Below are 17,502 nucleotides of genomic sequence, written 5' to 3' on the forward strand. Positions count from 1 at the left end.
AGGTGTGTGTGTGTGTGTGGTGTGTGTGTGTGTGTGACAGAGAGAGCGACAGATAGAGATACAGAGTAAAGAGAGCAAAAGAGAGGGTAAAGAAAGTTAACTCTTGCCTCAGTAGCAGTGCCCAGTAGGAGACAGATGACCATCCAACAGTACCCAAAACAATCCATCTTCTTTTTTGGCATATCAAACGATCCACTCTTCTGGTTATTTCTCCCTCTTTAATGACTATCGATCTGTTGAAAGGAAAAAAAGGCCATTGAAACACAGACTTACATTGTTATTTACACCATTAACTGTTTCTTAGTAAGAAGAGGGTTTGGACAGGGTTTCCCAGTATTTTCAGGTTTCCGCTCACAAAATCACAACTTTGTTGTATAAAAACAACAACTTTGGATGTTCTAAGTCCACAACAATGCTTAAAACACATCGGGAGACCCATTTTGAGGTCTGAAAAAAATCGTAAAATTGTTGAATTCTGGGTGTAGTTACCCTTTAACTCAACTGGGCACCACCCAAAGACCGTTGTTTGGTTAGCTGAGTTTCTGTTCATCTGATCGCAGAGTTTGCAAAACAAATAGCCACTGGGTCGATGCAAATAATCATGATATCATTCTAGCAGGAAGGCACAGGCTACTTTGTAGTTAACATTTAATTGAGAAGATTTTTGGGAAAGCCTTTCCATCTACCAGCAGACYGTTATCATTAGCAAGTGACATACGCACGCACACACAGCACACTAAACACACAGACAGGGACGGGAGGTAGTCTAGCAGTTAAGAGAGTTGGGCCAGTAATCGAAAGGTCACTGGTTCGAATCCTCGAGCCAGCAAGATGGGAAAAAATCTGCCGTTCTGCCATTGAGCAAGGCAGTTAACTGCCAACAACTCATCCCCGGACATGGATGTTGATTAAGGCTGCTCCCTGCACCTCTCTGATTCAGAGGGGTTGGGTTAAATGTGGAAGACACATTTCAGTTGAATGCCTTCAGTTGTGCAAAGGGCTATCCCCCTTTCCTGTGCCGTTGCAGGAAAATATGATTTCCTACTAAGTTCAATACATTGTTGAATTCTATTCTATCTCTCTCTCTGTTTCTTTCCCTCAGCCCATAACTCAATCCTGTTTCTCTCTCTGGTTATCTCTATCCTGTTTCTCTCTCCCTCAGCACATAACTCTATCCTGTTTCTCAATCTGGTTCTCTCTCCCTCAGCACATAACTCAATCCTGTTTCTCAATCTGGTTCTCTCTCCCTCAGCCCATAACTCTTGTGCGCTCTTAAAAGGGCATCCATTTAACATGAACATCACAGCAATAAACACCATTACATTTACATCACTCGTTCCCTCCAATATAAACACATACACCAGTGGCGGTCGTTGCCGTTGTATTCCTTCTCGCATCTATGCGCTCGCCTCTCACATCTTCCCTTCGCTTGTGGACTTCAATGCACATCAGCTGTATGTGACCAGGCGAAAAAAACTTTCCACGGCAAACAGTTACACGCTGCCTACATCGTTGTCAACATTATTAGCTAAAGTAACGTCATAGTCAGCAAAGCTAATAGAACTAACACGTTAGTAAACGCGCTACAATCCTGCAGTAACGTTACAATGTACTGTCAGTAAGCAGTTACACCGGCGGGACCGCGGGCAATAAATTAGTCAAAACAAAAAGCTTGACTTGGAAGAGTTCCAGTGTTGTGTTGGATAGTCATAGCCAGCTAGCTAACATAGCATCCCTCTGTTTGTGTGTTTCAGTAGGCTAAACTAGCTGGCTACATTTGCTAGCTAAGTAAGTGGAAAAAATAGACACACTCTCTCTTTCTCTCTCTATTTCTCTCTTGCTTCTCCTTCATTTTGGAAGAAATTAATTTGTAAGTTTATGGAAGGGGGTGAGAACCATGAGCCTCCTAGGTATTGTATTGAAGTCAGTGTACCAAAAGGAGAACGGAAGCTAGCTGTCCTCCGGCTACACCATGGTGCTACCCTACAGAGTGCTGTTGAGGCTACTGTAGACCTTTTTTGCAAACTAGTGTGTTTTAATCAATTATTTGGTGACATATGATTATATTTCGTATGGTTTTATCTAAAAAATTATAACTTTTTAAATGCTTTACAATTTAAATTTTTATGAAATTCACTGAGGAGGATGGTCCTCCTCTGAGGAGCCGCCACTGATGTACACCTATTTGCTCTCTACCTAAATCAAATGAACTCTCAAAGGAAGTGAGCGCTCTTGTCCCCCCTCCTCAGATTATTCCCAACCACGGACATCACATGGGCTCCGTAGTGCAGCTGTGGGCTGTGCTGTGCCATCACCATTACTTAAGGCAACAGAGCATGCATATGTACTCCAGTTCAGTTCTTATTGGACAGTTCTTTTTGGCCTAGAGGATGTACAGAGGGCACGGGGGACAGTGGAAAAACACCTGATCTCTAATATGTTCAAACTTTATTGACTTGGAGGCATTGTCCTTGTACATTTTCTCATCTTGGTGTAGTCCTGATGTATTTGTATATAGCTCAACACTGTGGCTGAAGACATATACAGTAAAACGCATGTGCTTGTCCACACAATCTTTGAGAAAAGTCTTTATATTGCTCTCTTTATATTTTGAAATTCACGTAGAGTATTTGCATTAACATTACATTTTGAAATTCCCAATGCATAGAGTTGACACAAGTCTTTGTCAGGTGCATCAGAACATCAGTCTCTTGGACGTTATTGTATATGAATCACAATTTAGAAGCGTCGCCCGGACACTTTGGACAGAAAAGCTTACAGATTGTCCCTTTTAGTATGAGTATTGTGGAATTTGTCAGGAAAGAGCCACAGAAGACTATGCATTTAAAAGCAGCATGGTAACGGTTTGAGGTTGCAGCACGGCTGGTGTATAGTTTAGAAGACACAATTCAAATGTGCACATGCCCCTCAGGTTGAACATGTCTGCTTTTCAAAATCAAGGGAAGATGAGGGAATTTCATTGTTAGCCAAATGTGGTTGCCGTATTGGCCTAGATAAGACTACATTTCTGCACAAACGTCATTTAGCAGACACTCTTATCCAGAACAACTTACAGTAGTGAGTGCATACATTTTAATATTTGTTCATACTGGTCTAGCACTTACAAGCAATAATCCAGCTGAATACCAAGACATGCAGACATGTTTGCAGAGTCAGAGTTACTTATGATGCATCGGCTGAACGTTGACATCATTATTGCAGTAATGTTGCTATTTGGATAGCTGTTAGCAGACGTAACTATTGAAAAAGCAGTGAAGAGCATTCCTGACACACAAGCCTCCATTGTGTATACAACGGTTATAACAGAATATGTTAGCTAAATATGTGTCACGGCCGTCAACAGAAGTAGACCAAGGTGCAGCGTGGTGAGCGTACATATTCCTTTATTTATATGACGCCGACAAAAACAATAAACAATCCAAAAACAACCATGAAACTTCAGGGCTATGTGCCACAAACAAAGTTAACCTCCCACAAAGACAGGTGGGAAAAAGGGCTACCTAAGTATGGTTCTCAATCAGAGACAACGATAGACAGCTGTCCCTGATTGAGAACCCTACCCGGCCAAAACATAGAAATACAAATAATAGAACTAAAGAACATAGAATACCCACCCCAAATCACACCCTGACCAAACCAAATAGAGACATAAAAAGAATCTCTATGGTCAGGGCGTGATAATATGTATGTGGAAGGGGAGCTGTGCTACTTGAGTGGACGGGTTAAGTGAACTGAAATACACTTAATGGCCTAAAGGAGTAGGACATTTTTATCCTTCAAGTTGCATGGCTAATTCAATTAAACTGGAAGGCAATTGAGCCAATAGGACATACAGCTGAGAGAAAAACATGACTGTTTGTATTCAAGAACATCCAGCCAGGGGGGCCTCCCGAGTGGAACAGTGTTCTAAGGCAGTGCTGAGGCGCCACCCCAGCCTGGGGTTCGATCACAGCCGGTCGTGACCGGGAGCCCCATAGGGAGGCCCCCTGGCTGGAAGTTCTTGAACACAAACAGCAATGTTTTTCTCTCAGTTGTTCAAACTGGTCTAGCCAGGGGCTTTCTAGGGGCTTTCCTTGGCTCATCGCGGTCTAGCAACTCCTTGTAGATGGCTTGGCACCTGCAAGCTGACTTAGGTCGTCAGTCAAACGGTGTGTCCTCTGACTCATTGATACAGCTGACTTCCGAGATAGGCCAGCTGAAAAGTCAAAATTGGCCATAGGGCCTTTTGTAAAAATGTATGAAAACAAAAATGAGCTTTTTGGTCTCAATTTAACATTAGGGTTAGGAATTAGTTCTGCAGTCTGGTTAAGGTTAGGGTTTAGTATTGTGTAAAATCAGATTTTATGACTTTGTGGCTGTGCTAGATAGTGACTACCTGCAGAGCTGCCTCCAGAACAACATTCATGATGAAAAAAGCTAACCTGCAGAACTTTCCTGCAATGTAGGAAATGTAAAACTCATAGTGTATTTGAGGTTTAAAAAGGATTCTGAAATTTCTCATTTCCACTTTGAAATGTCAGACTTGATTTTCCCTTACGAAAAATGTATCAACCCCCACAATCCATTAATTACAATTCACCTAATTATTCAGATTTCCAGTTACAGCAGTATTCTTTTCCTGCTGTAGCAAACTGGCTCAAATTAAGATCCTACATCATACCTCTGCCTCAGAGCCCAACAATCATGAACATGGGTAACTTCACTTCATCCTGCGCTATGCTATCTAGATCCAAGCCAGGGGAATGAATGCCAGCCTCCCAAGTGTGCTTTGAGTTAAAAACCCATTACACCGGGGGAACGCTGGAACTGGATTTGTAAAACATTATGGCAACGTGCAAATTGGAAACAGACTGGAAACTATCAGCTGTACTGTCACAAGCTAATGGTCCTCGCTGCCAAATCCCCCAGCTGTATTGGAACGGCTGACTCCAGCCTTTTACAAACTGAGATTACAGTCAAGGATGGATCTGTCCAATGACAACATAGGCTTAAAACATATTACAGAATTCGGCTTAAAACATATTACAGAATTCATCCATGGTTTATTTGGATAGGATTTAGATATGCAGTGCTACTTCATGATACACATCCCAGTGGGTAAAACTTGGCAAAACTGATTAAAATGAAGTCAACCAGTTTTGCCCTCTGGGGTATCGACTCAGAGGTTTGGAGAAATGTGTTATCTTATCAGCAAACCATCTTACGATACCAATAGAGAAATACTTAGCTCTATGTGAAAAGTGGCTGTGAAACTTTTTACTGTAAAAGACAATATCTGCAAAAGCCATTCCCATTTCATTGTTGTTGTAATCTGGACATTCATAAAATATCTTTTGTGTATATATTTGTGTATATTTTCAAGACGAATTACCATGACGTTAACAATCCTAACGATATATCACTTTGTAAGACATTGAAAGGATTGTTCGAGATTGAGATGAAGAATATATTTTCAGAATGATTGAATGTTTATAGTAAATCTAAAAGTACAAATACAACCCACAGGAATAAGTAAAGTGCTTTAGGAGGACCACCCAGCCCTACCTATGAATCATGTTGCCATGGACTACAGCTATTATTTGCTATGGAAATAGCCACAATACCCTATGTCTGGCGCTGCACACTATAAGACAAATGGAGGAACACAAAGATGATGGATATACTGACAAGATACATGTCTCTCCGCCCTAACAATGGGCTGTCTAGCTCCCGCCTATCTTTTCTTTGGATTGGTGGATAGATCTCATCTTTGTAATCCTTTTTTGAATGTTCGATTTTATTTTATTTTTTATTTCACCTTTATTTAACCAGGTAGGCTAGTTAAGAACAAGTTCTCATTTACAACTGCGACCTGGCCAAGATAAAGCAAAGCAGTGTGAGCAGACAACAGCACAGAGTTACACATGGAGTAAACAATAAACAAGTCAATAACACAGTAGGAAAAATTAAATAATAATAAAAAATGAGTCTATATACATTGTGTGCAAAAGGCATGAGGAGGTAGGCAATAAATAGGCCATAGGAGCAAATAATTACAATTTAGCAGATTAACACTGGAGTGATAAATCATCAGATGATAATGTGCAAGTAGAGATACTGGTGTGCAAAAGAGCAGAAAAGTAAATAAATAAAAACAGTAAGGGGATGAGGTAGGTAAATTGGGTGGGCTGTTTACAGATGGACTATGTACAGCTGCAGCGATCAGTTAGCTGCTCAGATAGCAGATGTTTAAAGTTGGTGAGGGAAATACAAGTCTCCAACTTCAGCGATTTTTGCAATTAGTTCCAGTCACAGGCAGCAGAGAACTGGAAGGAAAGGCGGCCAAATGAGGTGCTGGCTTTTGGGATGATCAGTGAGATATACCTGCTGGAGTGCGTGCTACGGGTGGGTGTTGTTATCGTGACCAGTGAGCTGAGATAAGGCGGAGCTTTACCTAGCATGGACTTATAGATGACCTGGAGCCAGTGGGTCTGGCGACGAATATGTAGCGAGGGCCAGCCGACTAGAGCATACAGGTCGCAGTGGTGGGTGGTATAAGGTGTTTTAGTAACAAAACGGATGGCACTATGATAAACTGCATCTAGTTTGCTGAGTAGAGTATTGGKAGCTATTTTGTAGATGACATRGCCGAAGTCGAGGATCYGTAGGATAGTCAGTTTTACTAGYMTAAGTTTGGCGGCGTGAGTGAAGGAGGCTTTGTTGCGAAATAGAAAGCCGATTCTTGATTTGATTTTGGATTGGAGATATTTAATATGAGTCTGGAAGGAGTGTTGTTGATGAGTCTGATGAGTGTTGTTGATGTCAACCGCCTGTATTCAAAATAGAGAGATGCTATGCTACTAGCCTCATGCCATAAATATGCATAGTCATCTTGAGACAACTCCGATATAAAGTGTTTTTTCTCAAAGTTGCCAGGATGTATTAAATAGGGTGAAATTGCAGAATCAATTCTATTGTAATAAAATGAAACAGTAAAGATGATTTAATCGTGTGGAGTATCCAACCGTGTCCTTTCAATCCACTACATCTTTAGCTGCAACAGGATGTATTTTCTGTCTGAAACGCGGCCCACAGGGAAGGGCCTCAGCAAGTATCGGGTTGGTTATTTATCTACTTATTTATGTTTGTCTTGTACAGTATGTACGTCAGAGTAGTAGGCCAGGAAAGAGGTTAGTCACAAGGCCTTTGTCATGAAACAAACTTACTTCTTCTACATCTAAAGGCCCAGAGAGTTCGCTGAGAAATATGCAGAAAAGCTGTGAGTTCTCGCCCGCCGCCAGAAGCAAACAAAGGAACGATCCAGCGAGTGAGTAGCCTTTGCTTATCAACTCCATTGTCCGTCAATACGGTTGTGTGTTGTAAACATCCTACTGCCCTCACAGGATGTTTACGCCCCATCCTTTCCAAGTTCCTCTGAATGGCATTTAGAAAAGCCATTTATTTGACAATTTAGAGAACTCTCAAACATTGCACTCTTTTTCTCACAATACGAGCCGCTGCGATTACATTTATTGGTCAATAGCACACCAAACATAGACCAATCGCAAGGACACAAACATAGACATTGGCCAGATAGAATGCTTACATAATTCCCAATACTGTTTAAGAAATTCAAATAGTAAAATGGCAACTGGAGCACCTAGATAAGAGCTGTGTGTGTACATAAGAACAAAAACATTCTGCTGGCAAAATATCGTTCGTTTTTTATCTTTCTTTGTGAAATCATGCAGTATTCACTACAGATGGGTGTATTTTATGCTTCACATACTTCAAATGACTTCACGATTCACAAGTTTTAACATTGAGTTCAACAACTGTGTAGGAAGGATCGTTGGGTAGAGAGGGAGGAGGTTGTCTCATTGGTCAGTGCTGCAGTCAACATGCAGCTTTTAAACATTAAACTAGTGGCAGATGTCACATGGGAACTAGGGGAGGACTGACAGGCTTCTGGTTGCATTTAGGTCTGGAATAACCCAAAATAAACCTACTCCTGGGCCTATATTCATAAAGAGCCTCAGAGACGGAGTGCAGATTTAGGATCAGGACATCACAGTTAATTTATTATAATCTAAAAGGCAAAACTGTACCGAGATCCGCATTCCTACTCTGATACATTTTATGAATACAGGGCCAGGACAAAAAAAACATACTCATTGGAGAAGCTTAGTAGAGAGTAGGCTATCAGGTTTTCAGGTTTTCCTTCACTGCAGTACAAAGAGAAGTGGCACCTTATCTTTGACACAAGCATGGACTTTGATGAAAAGGTTTTTTCATTTTCTCCTGATAGTGTGCAGGTGAATGACGTACGGCACTCTTTCCTACACGAGATACCGTAATTCAAGGCAACAGGTGGTTGAGTGCACAGGCATTATCAGCTGCGACCATGAAACACTTTTTTGGGGAACCGACATAAGGATTGCCGGTGGTAGATGATGTGTTTGAATGAATTTGAATCAAACTTTATGGAGAGCAGTTCATATTATCCAGCTGGGCTGTGTTTATTTGCATATGCTGTTTTTAAGACCTGCTAAGAAGCCCTGTGTTCATGTCAAGGGAATGCATTCGGCAAAACACCATTCAAAGACAATTTTTTGTTAGACCCATCTGTAATGTCATAATTAACTATATTGAACTCTATGTCTAGCAGCAATGGGGAACTTTGGTTGCAAAGGGATAGCAAATTAGCAATCATTGGTTGCTAGAATGTCTCTTGATGGGTCATGACCTTTGGTTCCTAGAATGTCTCTGGTCGGAACCAAAGATCACCCCTACCTTGTCACAACACAACGGATTGTCTCAAACGCATTAAGAAGGAAAGAAATGGCACAAATTAACTTACAACAAGGCACACCTGTTAATTGAAATGCATTCTAGGTGACTACCTCGTGAAGCTGGTTGAGAGAATGCCAAGAGCGTGCAAAGCTGTCATCAAGGCTACTTTGAAGAACACTTTTTTGGTTAACATATTTACCATATGTGTTCCATAGATAGTTTTGATGTCTTCAATATTATTCTACAATGTAGAAAATAGCACAAATTAAGAAAAACCCTTGAATGAGTAGGTGTGTCCAAACTTTTGATGGGTACTGTATATATACACTACCATATATATATATACTACACATTTTTCATCAATTAAAATAACATCAAATTGATCAGAAATACAGTGTAGACATTGTTAAACACCAGTCTCAACGTCAACAGTGAAGAGGCGACTATGGGATGCTGGCCTTCTAGGCAGAGTTCCCCTGTCCAGTGTCTGTGTTCTTTTGCCCATCTTAATCTTACATTTTTATTGGCCAGTCTGAGATATGGCCTTTTCTTTGCATCTCTGCCTAGAAGGCCAGCATCCCGGAGTCGTCTCTTCACTGTTGATGTTGAGACTGCTGTTTTTTACGGATACTTTTTAATGAAGCTGCCAGTTGAGGACTTGTGAGGTGTCTGTTTCTCAAACTAGACACTCTAATGTACTTGTCCTCTTGCTCAGTTGTGCACCGGGGCCTCCCACTCCGATTTCAATTCTGGTTAGAGCCAGTCTGTGCTGTTCTGTGAAGGGAGTAGTACACAGCGTTGTACGAGATTTTTAGTTTCTTGGCAATTTCTCGCATGGAATAGCCTTAATTTCTCAGAACAAGAATAGACTGACGAGTTTCAAAAAAAAAGTTATTTGTTTCTAGCCATTTTGAGTCTGTAATCGAACCCACAAATGCTGGTTCTCCAGATACTCAACTAGACTCAAGAAGGCCAGTTTTATTGCTTCTTTAATCAGGACAACAGTTTTCAGCTGTGCTAACATAATTGCAAAAGGGTTTTCTAATGATCAATTTGTCTTTTAAAATTATAAACTTGGATTAGCTAACACAACATGCCATTGGAACACAGGAGTGATGGTTGCTGATAATGGGCAACTGTACGCCAATCAGCTACAATAGTCATTTACAACATTAACAATGTCTACACTGTATTTCTGATCAATTTGATGTTATTTTAATGGACAATATATATATATATAAGTATATGCATGTCCATCCAATAATATATGGTGAGCTTATTAGCTTAATTTCTTCAAGAAACCTGACTACATTTAGGGAACATTGTCTCAGGACATTATCTAACAACCAACCCAGAAGCAGAGGACCAAACAAGAAAATGTTCTGTCATGTTCTCAGAACCTTCTAGGAACATTATTGAAATGTCTTCTGGGCTGTGCACTAATAACTCTGTGGCATCAGACCCTCTGGGCAATCCATACCATATGATCACGGACCTTCCTGGCCTCACATCTCAGGCGGCATCCATTTTAGCAGGACAGAATGGACGGGCCTCATCATGCTGGATGATAGTTTGCCTTGGGCACTACCAGATGTCAGGGAAAACAATAAAAAACCCACACAGACTCTAGGAAGGAGACGTTTTACAAGTAGACACGCAAGTAACCAAACGTGTTAGGCATGAATGTTATGATTAAACAACTATCATATAGAAAGAACATCTGACCCAGTTGTGTAAAACAGCAGATAAACACAGGAGCATGCAGTATAAAGCAGACACTTATGTTGGGGCAATAGAAGAGGCTTCATATTGGCACTGGAAGCGGGAGTGAAGGAGCCTCCTCCTCACCCAGATGCCAAGCCTCTGTCTCTTCCCACACCGCCTGCAGATGGTTTGCCAACCCTCCCAAAGCTTGGCATGCACACTCAAGAATATATCCACCATTGTGTTACTCACTAGAGGGCTAACTAAGACAAGAACAGTGAAGGCATTCCGGACATTCGTTGAGAAGGAGGACGTCTCAAGGAGATATCCCTGGTACTAAATGACTATTGGACACACAATGGTAGAGCATTCTGTTATTACAAAAACATGGTATTAATGGACTTGACAAAAATGCTAATTCTGTTTCTGTAAGAAAATGCAAGGGTAAAGAGTAAACAAGTTCATTCGTTTTTTTCCCTTCATGAAATAGACTTGCCAAATCACAAGTCACCTTTGAAGGTTAAACCTAGAGAGATTATGAAATTTTGATGAGATTGAAGTGCAAACGTATCAAGTGCCATGTAATGTACCTTGCTGAAGTATCAGGACTGTGCCCAGAGCAAAATGAGGCACAGGACAGTCAGGACAGTCAGGAAAATAAGGAGAGTCATGACAATAAGGACAGATAGAACAGTCAGCGTGGTCAGCAAGGTCAGGACAGTCAGGACGGTCAGGACAGTCAGGACGGTCAGCACAGTCAGAACGGTCAGGACAGCCAGGACAGTCAACACAGTCAGTAAAGTAAGGTCAGCCAGGACGGTCAGGACAGTCTTGAGACAGTCAGGACAGTCAGGACAGCCAGGACGGTCAGGACAATCAGGACGGTCAGGAGAGTCAGGACAGCCAGGACGGTCAGGAGAGTCAGGACGGTCAGGAGAGTCAGGACAGCCAGGACGGTCAGGAGAGTCAGGACAGACAGGACGGTCAGGACGGTCAGGATGGTCAGGAGAGTCAGGACAGTAAGGACAGACAGGACGGTCAGGACAGTCAGGACGTTCAGGAGAGTCAGGACGGTCAGGACGGTCAGGAGAGTCAGAGAGTTCAGGACCGTAAAGACAGACAGGACTGTCAGGAGAGTCAGACGGTTCAGGACAGTCAGGACAGTCAGGACATCAGGACAGTCAGGATGGTCAGGACAGTCAGGACAGTCAGGACGGTCAGACAGTAAGACAGACAGGACGGTCGGAACAGTGAGGATATTCAGGAGAGTCAGGACAGTCAGGAAGTCAGACGGTCAGGAGAGTCAGGACCTAAGGACAGACAGGACGGTCAGGAGAGTCAGGACGTTCAGGCAGAGTCAGGACATGTCAGGACAGTCAGGATGCAGACAGTCAGACATCAGGACGGTCAGGACATAAGACAGAACAGACGGTCGGAAACAGTGAGGACGCTTCAGGAGAGTAGGACTGTAGGACGTCAGGGCACAGGTCACGACCGTCAGACAGTAAGGATGGTCAGACAGTCAAGACAGTCAGACGGTCAGGACAGTAAGGACAGACAGGACGGTCGGAACAGTGAGGACGTTCAGGAGAGTCAGGACGGTCAGGACGGTCAGGACAGTCAGGACGGTCAGGACGGTCAGGACAGTAAGGAATGGAAATGCCCGTTAGAAAAAATACTAGAAATACGTGTAATCATACTTCAACATCCAGGTATACAGCAACCATATTCTGAGATTTAAAGCAATGTAATTTGACAGAGCCTGACATCTTGTATTTTAACCATACAGACAAAGTTGACATGTCACCCTTGTGTCATGGTAGACTAAACTAAGTTAAATTTTCTATGACATGTACATGTAATGCCTTGGAGAAGACAATCTTAAATTACTCAAGCGACAACATTAACTATCTTTCTTAATGAATTAATACTTTAAAAAAAAACTGAAATGTTTGCCTGAAAACAAAGTACAACACTTATTCCCACCACGTTGGTTTGCTGCCTTCAATGTCATGTCATCCTTGAACAAAGCAATGTGTAATTATATAATTTGTTTACCAGGCGAATAGGAAAAACAAGGGGAAACTCCTAAACAAAGGGAAAAACCAAAACAAGGGGAAAAACCAAAGAAAATAAAACACACACACACACACACACACACACACACACACACACATGGGAAATAATCTGGTTTCAAAGGTTTGCTATGTTGCACAGAGGATAAAAAACATCTGTAAAATTACAGGGGAATCAATACAGGGGTACACAGTGCATTCGGAAAGTATTTAGACCCTTTGACTCCTTCTACATTTTGTTAAATGACAGTTTTATTCTAAAATGGATTTAATACATCAATCTTCACACAATACCCCATACTGACAAAGCAAAAACAAGTTTTTAGAAATGTTTGCTAATATATTATACCTTATACTTATTTACATAAGTATTCAGACCCTTTGCTATGAGACTTGAAATTGAGCTCAGGGTCATCCTGTTTCCATTGATCATCATTGAGATTTTTCTACAACTTGATTGGAGTCCACCTGTGGTAAATTCAATTGACTGGACATGATTTGGAAAGACACACGCCTGTCTATTTAAGGTCCCACAGTTGACAGTGCATATCAGAGCAAAAACCAAGCCATGAGGTCGAAGGTATTGTCCATGGAGCTCCGAGACAGGATTGTGTTGAGGCACAGATCTGGGGAAGGGTACCAAAACGTTTCTGCAGTATTGAAGGTCCCCAAGAACACAGTGACCTCCATCATTCTTAAAGGGAAGACATTTGGAACCACCAACACTCTTCCTAAAGCTGGCCGCCTGGCCAAACTGAGCAATCGGGGAGAAGGGCCTTGGTCAGGGAGGTGAACTAGAAGCTGATGGTGACTCTGACAGAGCTCTAGAGTTCCTCTGTGGAGCTGGGAGAACCTTCCAAAAGGACAACCATCTCTGCAGCACTCCACCAAACAGGCCTTTATGGTAGAGTGGTGAGACAGAAGCCACTCCTCAGTAAAAGGCACATGAAAGCCCGCTTGGAGTTTGTCAAAAGGCACCCAAAGGACTCTCAGACCATGAGAAACAAGATTCTCTGGTCTGATGAAACCAAGATTGAAGTCTCTGGCCTGAATGCAAACTGTCACGTCTGGAGGAAACATGGCACCATCCCTACAGTGAAGCATGGTGGTGGCACCATCATGCTGTGGGGATGTTTTTCACAAGCAGGAACTGGGAGACTAGTGTAGACTAGTCTAGGATCAAGGGAAAGATGAACGGAGCAAAGTACAGAGAGATCCTTGATGAAAACCTGCTCCAGAGCAGTCAGGACTCAGACTGGGGCGAAGGTTTACCTTCCAACAAGACAACGACCCTAAGCACACAGCCAAGACAACGTAGGAGTGGCTTCGGGACAAGTCTCTGAATGTCCTTGAGTGGCCCAGCCAGAGCCCAGACTTGAACCCGGAGAGACCTGAAAATAGCTCTGCATCCCATTCAACCTGACAGAGCTTGAGAGGATCTGCAGAGAATGGGAGAAACTCCCCAAATACAGGTGTGCCAAGCTTGTAGCGACATATCCAAGAAGACTAATCGCTGCCAAGGATGCTTCAACAAATTACTGAGTAAAGGGTCTGAATAGTTATGTAAATGTGATATTTAATAAAAACATGTATAGACATTTGCAAACATTTAAAAAAAKCTGTTTTTGCTTTGTCATTATGGGGTATTGTGTGTAGATTGATGAGGGGGGAAAAAACGATTTAATCAATTTTAGAATAAGAATAATACATTTAGAAATCCATGTTATTCAATTATTGCACCCACACTGCTCGCGCGCGCCAACGAGCGTCTGCGATGCCAAGGGCTAAAATAGAACTCCTTTCTATTTCTGACGCAGATCGCGCTGAAAGTCCTGCCTCTCCCATCTCCTCATTGGTTTATAGAAGCAGGTACCCACGTGCCATCTCCTCATTGGGTATACCCACGTGGGTGATTGAAAGGCGAACTGTTTTGCCGGTTGTCGTGGTAATACTATGAAAGTTTAGATGCGATCACCATATAAGTTCAAAGATGAAAAAGCCTGGAAGGAGGAGAGATGACTAGAAACGATTCGGTTGGCGTTTTATGTGGATTAATTGTCGGAGTAGAGGACCTTGTGCATTTCAGGTAAAATAACAACCTAATGTTTATATCCCAGGACAAATTACCTAGCAACAGCAAGCTAGCTAAAGAGGACAAATTAGCTAGCAAGTGCAAGCTAACTAGCTAAATTGCCATACATGTTTAATGCTTTTCGGCCTGTCCCGAAATTAATGTCATTGGTTCAGAGTTTGTTTTGATATTTTAACCTGCGTGTCGTGATCGCGTTTGGTGTAGGGGGACAAAATAAATGTATGCACGATAGCGCGCGATGGCGCACGCGCGCAGCCGGTTTGGGTTCCGTGTTAGGGCGTTTCAGGATATATATGCCACTGTGGAAAAGTTGTTTGTTTACCTTTATGATCTGATGTCTATCTTATCTGTGGTTTGTTTACTTCCACGAGACATCAATTAAATACTGGGCATTTAGCCCTTTATCATAGCTTCTAATGGGATACCATTACATACTGGGTATTTAGCCCTTTATCATAGCTTCTAATGGGATACCATTCTCCAAAGTTGGTATCCCTCTGGGAAATGTAAATTCATTCTATAATTCTATTATAAACAATCAAATAAAAGGCTAGTGGGAGTGGACCTCTCAACCCACTGGAAGAGGACCAGTCCCTCTGTAGTCTCTGAAGTTTAGCACGTCAATCTAAATTTAACCATGTCACTCCATAAATCCATCCCAATGCCTGAGATCAGTACACAAACAACCAGCCACAGGTTCACATCTCCATTTTACGCTAAGAAAAAGGGGATTTCAAGACTCCTAAAGGAACACAGAAGGATATGAGGGCTCAGAGTAGAAGTTGGCCTTGTTGAGGATCAACCAATCAACGATCAGGTTAACCTTTCCCATAATCATTATAGGTGCTGAGAGTAAAACTGATTCAGTGCAACAAAAACGGATCAAATGCAACTGGTGGAGGCTTTTATGTAGCCCATCTATTGCCTTATTCACACTATAGGGGAGGCTAGTACCCGAAGCCTACAGTTCAGCCCAGTATCTCCACTTCCAGTCCAGTCCAGACTCACATTAAGCATCTCCAATCCAAAATTAAATCTAGAATCGGCTTCCTATTTCGCAACAAATCATCCTTCACTCATGCCGCCAAACATACCCTCGTAAAACTGACTGTCCTACCGATCCTTGACTTCTGGCGATGTCATTTACAAAATAGCCTCAAACACTCTACTCAGCAAATTGGATGTAGTCTATCACAGTGCCAGTTTGTCACCAAAGCCCAATATACTACCCACCACTGCAACCTGTATGCTCTCGTTGGCTTGCCCCCGCTACATATTAGTCACCAAATCCACTGGCTCCAGGTCATCTATAAGTCTTTTCTAGGTAAAGCCTCGCCTTATCTCAGCTCACTGGTCACCATAGCAAAACCCACCCGTAGCACGCACTCCAGCAGGTATAATTCAATGGTCATCCCCAAAGCCAACACCTCTTTGGCCGCCTTTCCTTCCAGTTCTCTGCTGCCAATGACTGGAACAAATTGCTAAAATTACTGGCTGGAGACTTATAACTCCCTCACTAACTTTAAGCATCAGCTAGCAGAGCAGCTTACCTGTACACAGCCCATCTGTAAACTAGCACACCCAACTACCTCATCCCCACCCTTTTATTTAAATGTTTTCACTTTTGCACCCCAGGATCTCTACTTGCACATCATCATCTGCACATCTATAACTCCAGTGTTAATGCTAAATTGTCACTATTTCGCAACTGTGGACAAATTATTGCCTTACCTCCCTAACCTTACTACATTTGCACACACTGTACATAGATTTGTTTTTATTGTGTTATTGTTTATGTCGCACTGCTTTGCTTCATCTTGGCCAGGTCGCAGTGGTAAATGAGAACTTGTTCTCAACTGGCCGACCTGGTTAAATAAAGGTGAAATAAAAATAAATAAAATAAATAAAAAACTCTACCTACTGTCCAGCCCAGCACCTCTACCTACTGTCCAGCCCAGTAACTCTACCTACTGTCCAGCCCAGTACCTCTACCTACTGTCCAGCCCAGTACCTCTACCTACTGTCCAGCCCAGCACCTCTACCTACTGTCCAGCCCAGCACATATCTGGCTGGACAGTAGATAGAACCCATACCTGGACCGCTGACAAAAAAGGAGCCATACGTAGGCCTTGGACAGTAGAGCCATACTGGACTGACATAGGCGCCATATGGCTGACAGTAGTAGAAGCCAACTGGCTGGACAAAAGAGCCATACTGTTGGACAGTAGAAGCCATACTGGCTGCACAGTAGAGCCATACTGGGCAGACAAGTAGGACCAATGGCTGGAAGTAGAACCATACTGCGCTGACAGTACGTAGAGTACTGCGGCTGGACATAGGGCAGAGTGCTTGGCTGGACAGTAGGTAGACAGGTACTGGGCGGACAGTACAGGAATACTGGCTTGACCCAGGTAGGTAGAGGTACTGGGCTGGACAGTTAGGGTAGGAGACTGGACTGGACATAGGTAGAACATACTGTCTGAGCACAGTAGGAAAGTTTCTGGTACTGACAGTAGAGAGTTACTGGGACTGGACATAGTGATGTACTGACTGGACGTAGGTAGAGTACTGGCTGGACAGTAGGTAGAGTGCTGTCTGGACAGTAGGTAGAGGTGCTGGCGGACAGATAGATAGAAGGATTGCTGCGGCTGGACAGTAGGAGAGTGACTGGCGAGACAGTAGTAATATACTGGAGACATAAGCAAGAGTTGCTACGTGGACATAGGTAGAGTACTGGCTGGACAGTATAGAGTACTGCCTGACATAGTAGAGTACTGGGCGCGAAGAGCTAGAGTTACGGCGGACAGTAAGCAGAGGTCTGGCTTGACGACGGATACT

At 42.7% G+C, this 17,502-nt stretch overlaps 1 protein-coding gene across 1 annotated transcript in view; it reads right to left on the reverse strand.

The window, feature by feature from the left end:
* LOC111980265 (calcitonin gene-related peptide type 1 receptor) overlaps positions 1-17,502 on the reverse strand; it is a 39,560-nt gene that overhangs the window by 14,346 nt on the left and 7,712 nt on the right. Inside the window, exon 2 of the mRNA XM_024010968.2 lies at positions 108-233. Within this exon, the coding sequence (XP_023866736.1) occupies positions 108-182 (75 nt within the window). The 5' untranslated portion in view covers positions 183-233. The remainder of the gene's footprint in view (positions 1-107; positions 234-17,502) is intronic.

This window comes from Salvelinus sp. IW2-2015, linkage group LG2 (assembly GCF_002910315.2).
Source record: "Salvelinus sp. IW2-2015 linkage group LG2, ASM291031v2, whole genome shotgun sequence".
NCBI lineage: Eukaryota > Metazoa > Chordata > Actinopteri > Salmoniformes > Salmonidae > Salvelinus > Salvelinus sp. IW2-2015.